The sequence below is a fragment of the Megalopta genalis genome, chromosome 12 (assembly GCF_051020955.1).
Source record: "Megalopta genalis isolate 19385.01 chromosome 12, iyMegGena1_principal, whole genome shotgun sequence".
NCBI classification, from domain to species: Eukaryota; Metazoa; Arthropoda; class Insecta; order Hymenoptera; family Halictidae; genus Megalopta; species Megalopta genalis.
In genome coordinates this window covers 8,998,503-9,014,077 of record NC_135024.1, presented here as the reverse complement: position 1 = coordinate 9,014,077, position 15,575 = coordinate 8,998,503, and the positions used below count along the sequence as shown (strand labels likewise).

Genomic DNA, 15,575 nt, shown 5'->3' with positions numbered 1-15,575 from the left:
TTGTCTTGATGATATCGCATGATTATGCATCTACAATCTACAATATGTTACATATATGGCGCATTCCCACCGCTTCGATGTTTGCCTTTCAGGAGTGGGAGGTTTAAGGAGGATTTCGGGAAGCGTGCGGACATGAGGGACGCCCCTATGTTGCAGGCGAATGGTCATACTGCTTCCTATCGATGCACTTATTATTTTTGTATTTAACAAAAATAAACATATTCAAATGTAGTAATTTTTCCATTGAAGATCGATAAAGCTTCACATAGATAATATAGAGTAAATGGATAATAGAGAAAAAGCGAAAAAACTTTGATCTAAGTTGGATACTGGATCGCATACTTTCCTCAGAAAATAAGGTCAAAAGTAAAAGTTTTGAAACGTCAATCATGTGCGTTATACCTGTTGCATGCGACACCAATACTAATGTTGAGGAAAAACTTAGTTCACGGGTGTGTACGGTATAAAATGTCTACGAACAAAATTGTTTCTACTTTTTTGAAATACGGAGATACAGCCAGATCGGTTGTGTGCGCCGATCACAGGCTGTACTGTACAGTACACAGAAATGTGCACACTTGCATGGCAAATAGATTTCGTTTGCAGTACTGCAATAAGGTAGAAACTAAACTTGCTGGAAATCAAAAGCCAGATTGGAACAAAGCTGTTTCAGAAGCGGAGAAAATTGTTGGATATCCAACATCATTTTTAAGCTTACGGTGGCTTCTGAGCGATGAAATTGCAAATGTAGCACTGCATCTGAGAAAATTGGTGGGGTCTAATCATCCTTTATTAAAGACAGCTAAGTAAGACTTAAATAAATATTATATTAAATTAATTTTACCTTTATTACATAACAATTGTTTTTGTTTTTTGCATATATTTTTTTGTTTCTGTTATAGAAGTGTTATTTTTAATGGACGTAATAATATGCAAGCATGGGGTCTTATTGTATTGTTAATTTCAAAAGCTGCTGGTCATTTAAACGTAGATAACATGGAAGAAGACAAGGCTGCTGGTGTATTACATAGGTATAATATTATAGATTAAAATAAAGTATATATATATAAGTAAAAGTAAGCAAAAAATCTGTACTAAACTATATTTTAGCCAGCGAGCATTGGCTGAAGTCACTGAAATGATACGTACCAGTCATCTTGTACATAAAGGACTAATAAATATAGTACCAAGCCTTCATTTAGAAACTTCAGAATTAAATGATATGAATGTTGGTAACAAGATTGCACTATTAAGTGGAGATTATTTATTAGCTAATTCTTGTGCAGAATTAGCTAATCTTCGGAATCAGGAAGTATGTACATAAACATATAAAATATTCTGTGGTTCTTAAGAATAAAAGCTATTCACTATAGTATGATTTTATTCAGATTGTAGAATTAATGTCTAGCGCTGTAAGAGACCTGGCCGAAGCAGAATTTATAGGACGCAGAGATAGTCAAAACAATCCTTTGCCTTCTGTACCACCTGATGATCGTACAGATTATGCAGTCGAAGAATGGACTCTGAGGAATGTATTAAGTGCTGGTGCTTTACTTGGTAAATCATGTAAAGGTACACTGAAACTGGCTGGACATAGCAATGAAATACAAGAGCAGGGTTACAACTTTGGTAAACATTTAGCATTAGCTTGGCAAGCTTATTTGGATTTGAGTCCATTCATTACAAAAGATCAAAGTGTAACATTCAGTCTATGTTCTGCTCCAGTTATGTTTCATATTGAACATGACCCATCAATTCTAGCTGAAATTGATAAAGGTTTAGAATCTGTAAACGATGTAGATTATGAAAAGGTAGATATATAAATATTCATACCTAGATAATGTAGTTTTTTTAATGAAATTTATAATTATAAACAAATTTAATGCAGGTTTACAAAATCGTCTTGATGGGGCCGGGTGTCGAATTAACAAAACAATTGCAAAAACGACATTCACAAAGGGCAATGGAAGTTTTAAACGTATTTGAGAAAAGTGATGCGAGGACAGCATTGTATAATATTATAGCAGCCATGGAAGAGTCTGAATAATGACTTATAACATCTAAACTTCATATAATTGCCCAAAGATCAGTTTAAGGACTCCGTCCTATGTTAAGTTTTCAATTCTACCGTAAGTCGTACACAGACATGTAAAATTTATACATAAAATGTAGCATAAAAAATTAAGACCACATTATAAACATAATATATTATATAAATAACAAAGTTGATACATTTTATATTAAATGGTGTTTGAATAAATTTTTATTGACATAATAAGTATCTGTACTTTCTATTACATGTATAAGATTAAGCAAAAGAGACTTTATAAGAGAATTGTTTCCAACAAGTCTACTACTGCAAAAAGGTATGGGAATGGATGCAAGGTGTGAATCTGAAAATGACTGAAAAGAACACTTAAATTTGTAACGTTCGAACAGAATCACTTTTGAATATTAAACTTGTTACACAATTATTTCTACTAATTATATAATTAGTGATGGTACATTGCAAAAAAATCGTTGTAGCTATGTCTGTACGCATTCTAAATCTGTAATATAGAGTTATAGCAAAAATAATGTAAATTAGCAGTATAGCATTACAAAGTAGTTAGCATTACAAAAAAGTATTGCATGCAATGTCTATACGAATCCTAAGTTTGTGATATTGGGCTGTTACAAAAATAATTTAGATGTTTTTGTAAGTTATTTATTTGAAAAACCGAAATTACATTTGCAATAATCTAATAGATACTATGTATATAGAAATCGGAACAGATTAAGTAGTTGTAGGAAAGGTATATATCTGCTGGCGAGCGTTGGAGGTAGCCGCCATAAATAATAATTTCATAATAATGATTGCAAAATATGTATTTCATAACAATAATTTCAAAATACATATGTTCAAATACGTTTAATAATAATTTTATAACAAAAAGAAACTCTATTTTGGACTTTTATCAAATATGTTTTATCTATCCTGAAATGTGTCTCTCTGCACGTGATTTCTAATACAATTAGGCGGGACAAAGTTATTCAATATATTAGTACAATAAATACACCAATATAATTTACCATCAACAGACTCTCGTCTGCGCTACCTTCCAAGAGATAGCGTGTTCAGAGGCACAGGCCTCGGCGAATTTCCGCGAGATGTAGCAAAGGTCTAAGTGTCGAGAAAGAAATGCTCTACGTTATCACGTAGGTGTTTACAGAAGCTTGTGGACAATACACGTCGCCACGTATTCTAAAGAAATCGGAAACGAGGCTGCCGCGATTCAATCGAAAATCGCCGATTAGGAATGAGCATTCGGCATTAATGAGACGCGAGAACTAGCCTCGGACTGGCGTGACAAATTGAAACGCATTATCGATTTCTCCCCAAGGCAGCCGACTCGGCGTGAATAGTGCAAACCTAATGGTTTTTTGTTGCATTTTGATCAACGATGCGTCGCGAATAGAGGCTTTTTGATTTATTGTCGGCCTAGTCGCGGATCTAAGTCAGACTCATCGATTCGTGTTAATGGGTAGTCTCGACTCAACTTTTCCAAACCGGCCGTTTCACTCGGCTTGGCTCAAATGATGAATTCCGATAATTACGAACCCGGCCAGTAAAGCGTCATTGGCGAGCTCAGCGAGTCATTCGGTTGCAAAAGACCGAATCATGAATGGTGGCAATTCCTTGCTATTGAGATTGGCACGCAATGTTACCATTGAGATTTTGCGTAATTCAGTAAAGGGGATGATCGATCATTGTTAAACGAAAGTAACAACAGATATTTATGCTTACGACTCTCTCGAACTACTCTTCGAGTTCTTGGTAACGGAACCGTGCTGTCACAATCTGTTACTACAGAATGTTACGGGAATTTAATCTCAATTTACTGCTTAGCTGATAATAGAAAATCAAATAATAATAATGATAATAATAATTTATTCATGTATACGAATAGAAAACCTTTTGTTAGAGATAAAAGTACGATAAAAATTGAAAAAGAGAAAAAGAAAATAAAAATAAAGTAAGATGTACAATAGTTTATGTAATAAACATATAGTAAATATAGTAAATGTATATAGTACAGGAAAATATATATACGTTTTCTAATACAATAAGTTATATTAACATTTTTTAAATACATAGTAGCAAAATATATAAAAATTGTAATATGTACTACCATCATGTGGCAAATATATACATATAATACACAACATAATTAATCGGTGTTTTAGATCGATGAAATATATGGGTAAGTATGTGTACTGTACTATTATGTAGTGATACATTGTACATTATTATGTGTATATGACACATACTGTACTATCTATTCAATAGTATAGTGGGGAGCGGGGTACATATTCATATTTGTAAACATGTCACGAACAGGAACGAAATTGGACTCAAAAAAAGTAGTAAGTATAATACAAACTTAGATTTACTTAACCGATTTATGGATAATTATAAGTTTTGCATTCCTAACTTATGTTGCGTTCCTTGGTAATATTCAAAAATTATTATCGAAATCATAAGTAAGGTTATGTTGAAATTATGGTATTATAGATTGCGTGACGGTCTTAATTTAGTTGAAAAACAGTTTAATATTTACATTAAAGGTCTAAATAACATAATAATTTCAGAATTCTGAATTATTCACGTTGACGTATGGTGCATTAGTAGCCCAGTTGTTAAAGGATTATGAAAATGTAGAAGATGTTAATAAACAGCTAGAAAGAATGGGCTATAATATGGGAATTCGTTTGATTGAAGATTTCTTAGCACGTACTGGATCTGGTCGGTGTTACGATTTTAGAGACACAGCTGAGAAGATACAAACTGGTTTTAAAATATTTTTGGGTATTACCCCAACGATTACAAACTGGAGTGCTGCTGGAGATGAATTCTCTTTGTGCTTTGAAGCAAATCCATTAACAGAATTCGTAGAATTACCGGATCATTGTTTAAATTTAAAATACTGTAATATATTAATTGGAATTTTAAGAGGAGCTTGTGAAATGGTACAAATGGAAATTGCTTGTTGGTTCGTACAAGATCAACTTAAGAATGACAATGTAAATGAATTACGTGTTAAGTTCATTAAAAGACTAGAAGATGCCATTCCAGCAGGAGAAGATTAAGTAAGCTCATTGTATTGAAACAATAAACCATTGTGGTGAATTTAAAATTGTTTATTTTATTAAACAGCTTAATCTCTGTAATTAATTGTAATAGTATATATGATATGATAGATTAATTGAAAACAAATATCAATTTAAAATGAGACAATTTTATATCAAAATATTTGAAACTATTTTTTATTGTTTTTATATTATTGTGAATTATTATATTTTACTTTTTATTTATGCAGTATACATTTTGTTTATATAAATGCACCGTTAATAAAACAGTTTTATTTGTTCAGAAAATTACAATCAATAATGTTGTTTTCAATGATACACGTGATTCATACAAGAATTATATGTAACAATTTGTTTCTATTTAATTAATATCAGATATTCTTAGTTATTTTTGTATATAACAGATTTTTATAATTAATAAGTTTAATCCTCAATTATAATGCGTGTTATAAATAATATGCATACATAACATATAGGTATGTATGCACATCATACATACCATTGCAGACTCATTCTCGGTGACGCGTAGAAGTATAGTAGGTTAAGGTACAATTTTTATCTCGGAAGTACACTAGGTTTTTATAACGTCCACAAGTTTGTTTATAATTTATTTTATAAATCATATCGATGGATCCTTATTACATTTTTTGAGACAATGTTATACAATTTTTGTAGGCAATGGAAATAAAATGCAAATATTGTAGAAAAGATCTTTTCAACAAAGTACCAATACAGCTATTAACTTCTCATGGTGAAGCAAAACAAAATTTTATGGATGTAGGATGCGGCGGTACAAATGATTCAGAACCTTCTTCATACATACCAATAGAAAATATGCCAAAATGGATTGCTGACATTGTAAATCAAGTAAAGTTTACATATGTACATATTCGTTTATAAATATTATATAATATATATATACGTATATTATACTATATGAAAAATAAAATGTTAATTCGATGAAAATAATGTATGGAATTTCAAAAGTTCTTAAATAAAACCCACATAATATAATATACATTTGTTACAGGAATCTTGGACCAAGGGTAGACTAAATTGTCCTTATTGTAACAATCGCCTAGGCTCATTTAATTTTGTAAATGAACTAAAATGCAGTTGTGGTCAATTTGTAACACCCTCTGTTAGAATAACTAATAGTAAAGTAGATATTTTACGTAATTAAATATTTACAATATGTAATAACAATAAAATATAAAAGTCTGAACATGTGAGAATCAAATAATGTAAATAATAAAGAGAAAGAAATATATGTTTCAGAAAAGCTTTTGTTATAGAATAATGTCATTAGATAGGTATTACACTTGCACAACATTAAATAGAAACAATAATTGTTTTTCCTTTATTGGCTTTTTGTCAGTATCATTTTTTATAATCTTTTATATGTATTTATTTCGTATTGCGCGAGATTTCTATGAAATATATACGTATATATTTATATATACTATACATGTGTGTATGTTTGTGTAGATTTATATAAAATTTTTAGTATGAATATAACAATGATGTTATAACATTAAACACACATTTTGACAATAAATATATACCATAGATCCAAACATTATCACCTGATTTTGTAAACTATCAGCAATTTTTGTTTAATGTGTTTAGACTTTAAATATTATTTATTGCATATGTATACGTATATTTTTATCAATAGACATTTATTTTACACAAATCCATAACAGTTTAATTATCGTTTATAAGTTTATACATTTATAATGCATATATATATTATATATACACATATGAATGTATGCGTATGACGCAAATGGTTATAAAAGTCGACTGTGTACATTGTATATATATGCACAACAGTGACTACCTTACACTAAAGTACAATTGGTAATTTATATCATTTACGCAACAAAATTCCTACTTAATCTAGTTACAATTAACTATTAATGCACAGCATTAAAACTCACTTGAATTAATTGTTATGAATTCATAACAAAGTGAAAAAATAATTTAGACCATATTGCATATGTCTATGATAAACCTTAAAATTCCTTCCTTTGCTTTTTGTTTCAAAGTATTCCAAAATAAACTTTTGATTCATTAAACTGAACTTATTCTTTCAATTCTTTGCAATAGCTTTAGCTGCTTTTAAGAATACATAAGTACATTAGTATAATGTACAGAATATAACGATGATAAAACAAACAATGCATAATACCAATAAGTAACATTCACAATATAACAATGAAAATATATTAAATATAGACAACATTAACAGGTACTTTATTTTTTTGCATTAAATCTTTATTAACGGCAATAACAGTAAATTCGTATAATTCAAAATAAAAGTAAATACAAGGAAGTTAAAGTTATCTATGTATTCTAGAAAATTAGGTATAATTGTATTTATGAAGTCAACGTAATCGTGTAAAGACTGTTATTAGCCTCGAAAATAAAAAAAGATTACTTTTTGTAATCATTAAAAGAAATTTTTTAGTTTTTTAGAAAGAATTTGTGCAATATGTTTAAATTTTCTAATATATCAAATTTTGCATAAGGATTGTTAACATATAATTACAAAATTATTTATCACAATATTAACTGATAACTGAATTGAGATAATAATTGCAATAATATTTAGAACTGTTTTTTATATACTTTTTATAAATACTCTCGTATGAGTTTTGAATGTTTGAATGAAGTAAGTGGACGAATTTCGATGGTTTTATTATTACTAACGTGAACAGTGATTTAATATCGAAGCTGTACTTATTTGCCAGAATTAGTATTTCAGATTTTTAGGAACAAAATAAGTTTATAATAAATGATATCAAGAGTATTCTATTAGGAAGACCAGAGAAAAGTATAATACAGCATTAACATCTGACTATAATTGATCTATTAAATTATAGATTGTTTGCTTAGTTTTATAATATCATGTCAGAAAATAAGAAAAGACCATTGTACTCAATTCTAATGATTACGAATAATTCAGAAGATTTGAATAGTATGTTGCATGTACTTTTGCATACAATTTCAAATGAAAAATATTTGCTTTTTTAAATAATGAGAAAGACAAACTTTCGTAGACATTAGAGAAAGAATAATATTGGATTTATTGCACAATTGATTTGGGTTAAAGGCACATATGGTCCACTAAGAAATATTGTTGGAAATATTTCAAAAATATGTTTGGACAATATGAGAGTTAGTTGATCCATTGTTGATAGTCTGAGACTATAAGAATAAAAATTGTCAACATTACTTTTTACAAAAGCTTTCAGTTAAAAGTTAAACACTTTATAAGTTATCATAAACAGTTTATAAGAAGGAGTGATTACAACTTACATTAATTCTGGATCAACCAAGTTTGCACATGAAATAATCTTCTATTATTTCCAATATGTTATTCAGTATCCAATAAATATTTCTTCAAGCTCTTTAATGACACTGTCAATTTTGAACATATTACAGTTCAATATCATATAGTTGCTACAACTGAAATATTTCGTCTTGTTGCTGTTGAAGTCGTTGTAGCGATGTTTTCACTTTCCTGCCCTGAGTCATAACTACAGCAGTTGGAAAGTTATGCATATCGCTAGAAGATGATGGTCTTAATAGTTCTGATGTAGAGGATATTGTATGTGTATTCGAAGACATAGGAAAGGAATTACGTAACTTAGTAGGCACTCTATGTCGCTGTGTATAGATATCATTATCCTCTATGCAAAATCTAAAGAGGCAATATAAAAGATATAGTTGATTAATAAATGAATGTACTACATTTTAGTAACTTATATTTTTACATTCTTTCTTTATTAATTATTGGTAAATAACTTACTCACTACTCCCCTGAGTACGTTTGACTTCTCTTTTAGCACTGGCTATTGAAGAATCCATTTTAGCTAAAAAATCATTAACTGAGCTGTCATCATCTATAGAAGATGCTATTGAAGATGGACTAGAAATCTAAAAATACATTTCATTTTTATATACAGAAAAATAATATTTTTAGGATTAAATTTATAAAAATGATATTTACACTTTGAACTGTATTGTGTTCAGTTTCATTAGGATTATCAATAGATAGTGATAAAGGATTTTCTGAATTAACTGGAACAAGTAAATGTTCCCTTAAGAATAAACTATCAGAAGCCCATAATCTATTGACCCTTCTTATCTGTTCAGTCTAGAAAAATAAAAAGATATACATACAATGATTAATCATAATTTTTAATATCTTGTGTAGAAAAAAATAAAATATATATAGAATAGAATAATGAATTCATACTGTAACTCCATATTTTAGAGCAATTCCTTGAAGTGTGTCAGTTGCTGATACAGCATGCTTTATTAAATTTTCAGTTCGTGTAACATGTTTAGCTGTACTACCATACTTTTTTAATGTTTTACCACTATCCCTTATGCACATTCGTTCTTCCATTTCTCGTGCGCCATTTCGTTCCATTTTCAATTTGCTAATAAGTGTAGGCGCTTCAGAAGTTCAACGAACATATCACTTTTTAATATCCACGAAAGAGAAATTCAACTTAAGCGACATAACCACAAATCCTAACAAACATATTTGAAAAATCAACACACGATAATACATAATATATTAGAATTTAGAGTATGAACGTTTTTACAAGGAATCATTGTATAATTATGTACATTGTGGAAAATCAAATAATGATCACTAACAATCGAATATAAAGTACAACATGTTCAACAAATTGTAACAACTTTCTAATATACAATTACATTTAAAATAATCAGAAGACGTACATATTACTTTAATTTATATTTCTTGTAATAATCGTATTTTACAATTTTATAAGTTTAGTCACAATAGGAAACTTTTGTTACGATTTCACTGCGAATGTCTGCTCAGCTGATCAGCGTGATAATGTATAGATGTTCTTTAACCTGAATGATAGTGCCAGCCTCGTTTTGATTGGACAGTTAAAGGGCGTTACGCACAAACATATTAAACAAACATTATAATATTTGAACGCAAATGCAAATTAAAAAAGAATGACTTAGCATAATTTGAACATTTTTAGTACTGTTTAAAGTCTACACTGTTAAAATACTCTGCACATGGTTTAGTACACTTTTAAAAATGCGTAAGGAATAAATGAATCGCTTTCTTCGTTGCTTAATCTTATTATATAACTCATTTCGCTTAAAAAACGCGGTACTATATTATTTGAAAGAATGTGATAAACTATACTTTGTACTGAATTTCCTAGTAAAGTAGTTCGTGATTATATTCACTTGTTTGATTACTTGTACTCGTTAGAGGAGAAAATATATAGAAGTGGAATTAAATTTTAATAAAAATATGCTAATTATAGTACGTTACACAGTTCATCTATTTTTAAATACAATATATTACAGAGAAACACACAGTTATAATTTACTGTTATTAATATTATGTCTTACATTATGTAACTTATGATTATTATTATTATTGTTGTTGTTCTTGTTGCTGCTGCTTTTTTTGTTGTTGCTATATGCCAACCTTGATAAATATATAAGGTGGCATAGAAATTATGTAATGGGAGACTAATTGATATATTTTATTTTAGGACAAGTTTTATCCTCGCGTAGTATGTATTAATCTCCAGTAGCTGTGCAACAGTAACTGTAATATTGGTAATAAATAGTTAACATAGGGATAAATATTATGCTACTGCGGCAGTGTGCTTCCTGGATTTTGGGTAAGGGGTGTTTTCTTTGTCTAATTATTAGAACTATGTTAACTAATATTCTACAAGACAGACCCCTTCCGCTATTCCAAACAATGTAGCTACTTAATAAAGATTTCATCAATATTCAGCGTTTTATATTCGAATTTTTATTGTTCTTTTTTATCAATTTCCGCGGACAAGGGTTATGTGCAAATTTCAATTTCTTTCATTAACACAGCTATATCTATATGCCCGATCTGATATTTCCTAGAATGGTACTTTAAGTAGAGCAATATAAGTTACAACAAAATTGGAAGTGTAACACGTGCAGGTAAAACTATCTAGAAAGAATGAGTACAAAATCTGTTCCATCTGATGCATGTCAATAGTAGAAATTGTGTACCTTAATTTACATCTCACACATACACTTTGGCAAGAGCATCGGCCCCTGCGCTCGCTATAAAAGGTCGCGATGGATGAAATGCTACGTCTAAAATACTTTCGTCAAACTTCTTACGGTGTGCTGTTATCTCCTGAACACAAGTCTTATTATCCATATTCCATAATCTTATACTGCAATCGTGACCTGCAAGCCAAAATGAATGGAATTTATGAAATATAGGATACGTTGATAATCGATCGAGACTTGTTTTCCTCAATCATTAATCGTTAGTTGCATTAAATATACTCAAACTTCGATTTTCTTGCACATTGAACTATTACTCACTTCCTGAAAGTAAATATAAACCATGAGGATCTACAGCAAGACTAGTGACTGCATCCAAATGAGCAACCATGGCATGAGCAAGAGTAGCTGATCGATGATCATAAAATCTAATATGTCGATCTTCGTGTGCAGCAACGACTAACGGTAATGTTGGATGGGCCACAACACGGTTAAAACCCTTTGTTTCATTGGCTTCGAGACGAGCTACGCTTTCGCCAGTTTCTGTATCAAACACCACACACGCTCCCTCATAAGCTACAACTAATTTATGCGGCTCATCTCTTATGAAATCTACTGAAGTCGGTATGCCATCTACAACGAGATATGTGTATGTATAATTTTGTAAAATATCATGTTTGATTTCGATGAAAACAGTAAATTTTTACATTAACAAGGATACCCTACCTTGCTCAGAGACATATGTATGAAGTAGGGGAGATTTGCTTTGTGGACTCCACAATTTGACAGTTCCATCGGCGCTAATCGATAACAATTGCGATCGTGGTTGATACATACTTAAACCCCAAACTGCATTTGTATGTCCCTTTAATGTTTGGCTAAGGACACTTGGTTCATAGGAATCATATGGATCTATGTTAGCCGATGGTAGTGTCCAACAATGAATCATACCGTCTAAACCACCACTATAACATTGATTTCCTGTGCTACACATAGCTAAACATAGGACTGGACCAGTGTGCGATCTAAATGTATATAGTGGTTCGACATCTAATGAAGCTGATCTGTAATCCAAAAAAAAGAATTTAGATCATCCGGATATCATTGTGAAATAAAATTCACATTAAATTTTAGGTATTATACTTCTTTGCAGGTAAAGTCTTATGAAGATTCCATAATTTCAGGGTATGGTCATCGCTTGCGGTTATAAGAACAGCTTCTGTGGGGTGGAAGACAAGTGCTCGAACAGCATCGAAATGAGATCGCAACGTATATTTTGCGTTCCAAGTTTTTCTGAAAGTTTCCTTCGTTGCAGCTACCATCTACGTAAATAAACACTTGATGTTAAATCTTAATATAAGTATAAGGAATATTTTTCGCGTGTACGTGTATAAATTACAACAGAAACAAAGGTAAATAACATAGCTCACATCGTATGATGTTTCTGGATCATTGTTAACACACAATAGTTCTAATTCCCCCAATTCCAATGTGGAATCTCCTTCTTTATTTGGACACCTTAGATCAGGTTGTAAACCTTTATGTATTGCGTCTGTGAAGATTATTATGATATTTTTAGTAATACATCTATTAAATTAAAGTTGTATAATCAAATTACAAACGACGTTGCAGCTAAAAGGTCAAGAAGTTACGATTACTAATATGTGTACCTAAATGAACAGAACCGGCTGGTGATTCTTCAATTTCTGTGAGAAGGTTTAATTCATTTAATACTTCTTCAGCCTCGGCATCGACATCTTCATTTAAAAGCATAGATGACTGAAAATAAGTACAATATTTTATCAAAACTATTAATATTTCATCAAAAAACACAATAAAATAAGAAACCTTTATTACTTTATTTGTTTTGAGGGCAATGTTTGTATCATAAGAATCATCCTCTACATCTCCCTCTTCTTCTTCTATGTCCATCTCTTGCCGAGCCAGAAGCTCAAATTTTTCCATAAAAGCTGCTTCAGTATCTATCATTATTTCTTCTGTCTGTTTACATAAAAAAATAAATAATCTTACTACCTTTTGTACCTTTTGTAACTTATATTAATTGTGATATATTAATAATGATATATTATTTACCTCATCTTTTGGTTTTGGAAAGTTGCGGATACAAGTTTCCATTCGATATTCTTTATTTGATGGTTTAGATACATTCTTATCATTTAATGCAGGAGGATTCATATCTTCTGAGTCTGTATTATTATTTAAGCCAAGTAAAGATCTTACTCTGTTTGATCGTACATCTATTATTGTATCAGTGTAACCAATCTCTTGTAAATATCTAAAATAACAATTCCATTGTAGATTCTTAGCAGTAATAAAGTTGGTACTATTTGTTAAACAGAATATTTTTAAATGTCATTCACTTACTGTCTCAAAATTTGGCGACCTTGTTTCCAACTAATGTTGCTGACTGAAGTAAATGGAGCTTCTCCATCACCATCTCCTCCAACTTCTGAGTTAACACAAGTACTACTACCTTCTTCATAAACAGGAGGCTTTACATCTCCTTGAGTCACCAGATCAGTTCCATATTTCAGCTTATGATACCTTGCTCTGCAAAAGAAATGACAGATGTCTGTATAGTTAGAATTAATATGACGATGATATCGTAATGAATATATGTAAAAAAATATCTCACCTTTCTTGTTTCAATGCATATTCTAACATTTTTATTCTTCTTACTAAGTCATTTTTTAATTTTTCCTGTCCTTTTCTTTCACCTTTTAAAAAAGCTATTCTAGCCTATGAATAAATATTCCTAAATTAGGATACTTTGTATAAACATATATTAAAAATAATAATGTTTAACATTGTATCACCTAATTGAGATAAAAAAAGTAAAACTATATACAAAGTGCTTTAAAACATATGTTTATAACTTCAGAAGTGGATTCAATATGCTAGAATAAGCAAAAAAATTCATATAAACATATGCCTGATACGACTTTATTTTCAAATTATAGCTGTTTTTATATTATACCTGTCATCTAATTATTTTGTTAATTATCAACGTAAATTATCACAGAAATCTGTTAGAAAATTTTCATACATGTTGCTATCACCAACAAAATTAATATAAAACTAATTGAAACAAATTATAGAGCAGTGTTTACATACTATAGTAGACAAGATGGTCATATATGAGATGAGATTGTGTATAGAAAAAAGCAGTCAACAATGTCATAAGAATTATTGGAAGAGAAAAACAGCTCTAATTTGAAAGCAAAATAATATCAGACATATGTTTATATAAACTTTTTTTTTACTTTAACATACTGAATCTATTTCCGAAGTTATGCTCATGTTTTGGAACACCTTATACAGGGATAGTTTCATACAATTAATTTCTGCCATAAAATAATTTAAACATAGAGCATATGTAATTCATAACTGTGTAACATATAGGTATTGCAATTAATCCAATTGAAATGATACAATGTTAATGCAATTATACAATGACATTTAATATAACCAATTGTAGGAGGTACAAGATTTTGATGAAAGAGAAGATGTTTACATGAAACCTTATTTGGTGTACAGCAAATTTGTAATTTAACGAATTCATGAACTATATTACAATATTTTCTATCTGTATAAGCAAATTGATTGTTTTTACAATGTTTCTGTCACATGACAGATGAAGTGACAATAAGAAAGGGGATTATGGGGAATCAAACGAACATATCTTGAGGATTTCAAAAATAGATAAAATTTATACCTGGAATTCTGCTCTGTCAAGTTCCCATTGCGATCTTTCAAATTCGAAGCGAGCCCATTCATGCTGAATGAAATGTAGAATGCCAGGCATAGTGTATTGTGGTTTGGAATCGCTAGTGCTGTCACTGTAGCTCTGATGTTTATTGTTTGTCAGCGGAACATTCGTACCACTAGATTCTTGTCCATTATGGTTTTGAGATGTAGAACTGGAGTTATCCTCCATCGTGGAACGATCAAACCGTGCTGGTACCTTCATTTCATGACACGGCAGCCATTACAACAACTTTTCTTTCCTCTGGAGCCCAAAGAGTGCTCTCCCGTCGGATAATGTATTTCGATCGAGTTCGCGAAAAGAAGTAATTAATACGCATGCGGGCGTATTAGATTCCAATAAAACCGATATACTCTTTGGAAAACTTTGTCGTTCGTTAATTGTTCACTGAGAAACCTTATAAGCTCTGTTCAACTCTGTTGAAATAGCAGACAAGTATTATTCCTTTCTTGCATATCTTCAGAATCGTACTAGTTTCCACCATTCTCGTAGTGTATTCAGGTGTATTCTATCGGGGCCTTATACCGGCTTTCTATGAGTACCAACTTTATACGAAATTGTTACAACATAGTTCTATTAATAG

General features: G+C 30.5%; 5 protein-coding genes across 7 annotated transcripts; 3 read left to right on the top strand and 2 right to left on the bottom strand.

The window, feature by feature from the left end:
• Positions 1-109: 109 nt before the first annotated feature.
• Pdss2 (Decaprenyl diphosphate synthase subunit 2) lies at positions 110-2,278 on the top strand. Its single transcript, XM_033470154.2, has 5 exons — positions 110-806; positions 903-1,031; positions 1,111-1,312; positions 1,389-1,811; positions 1,889-2,278. The coding sequence occupies exons 1-5, from the start codon at positions 427-429 to the stop codon at positions 2,045-2,047; spliced, it is 1,293 nt and encodes a 430-aa protein (XP_033326045.1). The 5' UTR covers positions 110-426; the 3' UTR covers positions 2,048-2,278.
• A 1,975-nt stretch (positions 2,279-4,253) lies between these two features.
• Positions 4,254-6,099, top strand: Bet3 (blocked early in transport 3). Of its 2 annotated transcripts, XM_033470158.2 has the most exons (3): positions 4,254-4,407; positions 4,633-5,130; positions 5,806-6,099. In XM_033470158.2, the coding sequence occupies exons 1-2, from the start codon at positions 4,369-4,371 to the stop codon at positions 5,128-5,130; spliced, it is 537 nt and encodes a 178-aa protein (XP_033326049.1). In that variant the 5' UTR covers positions 4,254-4,368; the 3' UTR covers positions 5,806-6,099. The 2 variants fall into 2 exon arrangements, with proteins under 2 accessions (XP_033326049.1, XP_033326048.1); XM_033470157.2 differs by lacking the exon at positions 5,806-6,099 and having other exon boundaries at positions 4,633-5,177.
• LOC143260411 (E3 ubiquitin-protein ligase RNF180-like) lies at positions 5,809-6,400 on the top strand. The gene is made up of 2 exons (XM_076525638.1): positions 5,809-5,997; positions 6,161-6,400. The coding sequence occupies exons 1-2, from the start codon at positions 5,809-5,811 to the stop codon at positions 6,311-6,313; spliced, it is 342 nt and encodes a 113-aa protein (XP_076381753.1). The 3' UTR covers positions 6,314-6,400.
• A 2,131-nt stretch (positions 6,401-8,531) lies between these two features.
• Positions 8,532-10,026, bottom strand: red (LysM peptidoglycan-binding domain-containing protein red). Its single transcript, XM_033469860.2, has 5 exons — positions 9,892-10,026; positions 9,398-9,678; positions 9,149-9,295; positions 8,948-9,075; positions 8,532-8,839 (listed from the first exon to the last, which is right to left on the bottom strand). Exons 2-5 carry the CDS (start codon positions 9,572-9,574, stop codon positions 8,599-8,601), a joined length of 693 nt encoding a protein of 230 aa, XP_033325751.1. The 5' UTR covers positions 9,575-9,678; positions 9,892-10,026; the 3' UTR covers positions 8,532-8,598.
• A 431-nt stretch (positions 10,027-10,457) lies between these two features.
• On the bottom strand, positions 10,458-15,504 carry Cka (Connector of kinase to AP-1). Of its 2 annotated transcripts, XM_076525621.1 has the most exons (12): positions 14,942-15,504; positions 13,862-13,965; positions 13,591-13,776; positions 13,300-13,501; positions 13,063-13,206; positions 12,876-12,984; positions 12,636-12,757; positions 12,349-12,527; positions 11,932-12,269; positions 11,527-11,838; positions 11,203-11,385; positions 10,458-10,753 (listed from the first exon to the last, which is right to left on the bottom strand). In XM_076525621.1, the coding sequence occupies exons 1-11, from the start codon at positions 15,194-15,196 to the stop codon at positions 11,216-11,218; spliced, it is 2,121 nt and encodes a 706-aa protein (XP_076381736.1). In that variant the 5' UTR covers positions 15,197-15,504; the 3' UTR covers positions 10,458-10,753; positions 11,203-11,215. The 2 variants fall into 2 exon arrangements, with proteins under 2 accessions (XP_076381736.1, XP_033325750.1); XM_033469859.2 differs by having other exon boundaries at positions 10,458-11,385; positions 14,942-15,503.
• Between the last annotated feature and the right edge of the window lie 71 nt (positions 15,505-15,575).

What these genes read in the sequence shown, in the direction of transcription:
- Pdss2 (XM_033470154.2), top strand. Translation starts at nt 427, where the DNA reads ATGTTGAGGAAAAACTTAGTTCACGGGTGTGTACGGTATAAAATGTCT. An exon ending in GCTGCTGGTGTATTACATAG is followed by an intron (nt 1,032 to 1,110) that starts GTATAATATTAT and finishes ACTATATTTTAG; the next exon opens with CCAGCGAGCATTGGCTGAAG. An exon ending in CTAATCTTCGGAATCAGGAA is followed by an intron (nt 1,313 to 1,388) that starts GTATGTACATAA and finishes GATTTTATTCAG; the next exon opens with ATTGTAGAATTAATGTCTAG.
- LOC143260411 (XM_076525638.1), top strand. Translation starts at nt 5,809, where the DNA reads ATGGAAATAAAATGCAAATATTGTAGAAAAGATCTTTTCAACAAAGTA. An exon ending in TTGCTGACATTGTAAATCAA is followed by an intron (nt 5,998 to 6,160) that starts GTAAAGTTTACA and finishes CATTTGTTACAG; the next exon opens with GAATCTTGGACCAAGGGTAG.
- Bet3 (XM_033470158.2), top strand. Translation starts at nt 4,369, where the DNA reads ATGTCACGAACAGGAACGAAATTGGACTCAAAAAAAGTA. An exon ending in AATTGGACTCAAAAAAAGTA is followed by an intron (nt 4,408 to 4,632) that starts GTAAGTATAATA and finishes TAATAATTTCAG; the next exon opens with AATTCTGAATTATTCACGTT.
- red (XM_033469860.2), bottom strand. Translation starts at nt 9,574, where the DNA reads ATGGAACGAAATGGCGCACGAGAAATGGAAGAACGAATGTGCATAAGG. An exon ending in CTCTAAAATATGGAGTTACA is followed by an intron (nt 9,296 to 9,397) that starts GTATGAATTCAT and finishes TTATTTTTCTAG; the next exon opens with ACTGAACAGATAAGAAGGGT. An exon ending in AACACAATACAGTTCAAAGT is followed by an intron (nt 9,076 to 9,148) that starts GTAAATATCATT and finishes ATGTATTTTTAG; the next exon opens with ATTTCTAGTCCATCTTCAAT.
- Cka (XM_076525621.1), bottom strand. Translation starts at nt 15,196, where the DNA reads ATGAAGGTACCAGCACGGTTTGATCGTTCCACGATGGAGGATAACTCC. An exon ending in TTGCCCTCAAAACAAATAAA is followed by an intron (nt 12,985 to 13,062) that starts GTAATAAAGGTT and finishes ACTTATTTTCAG; the next exon opens with TCATCTATGCTTTTAAATGA. An exon ending in TACATATGTCTCTGAGCAAG is followed by an intron (nt 11,839 to 11,931) that starts GTAGGGTATCCT and finishes ATCTCGTTGTAG; the next exon opens with ATGGCATACCGACTTCAGTA.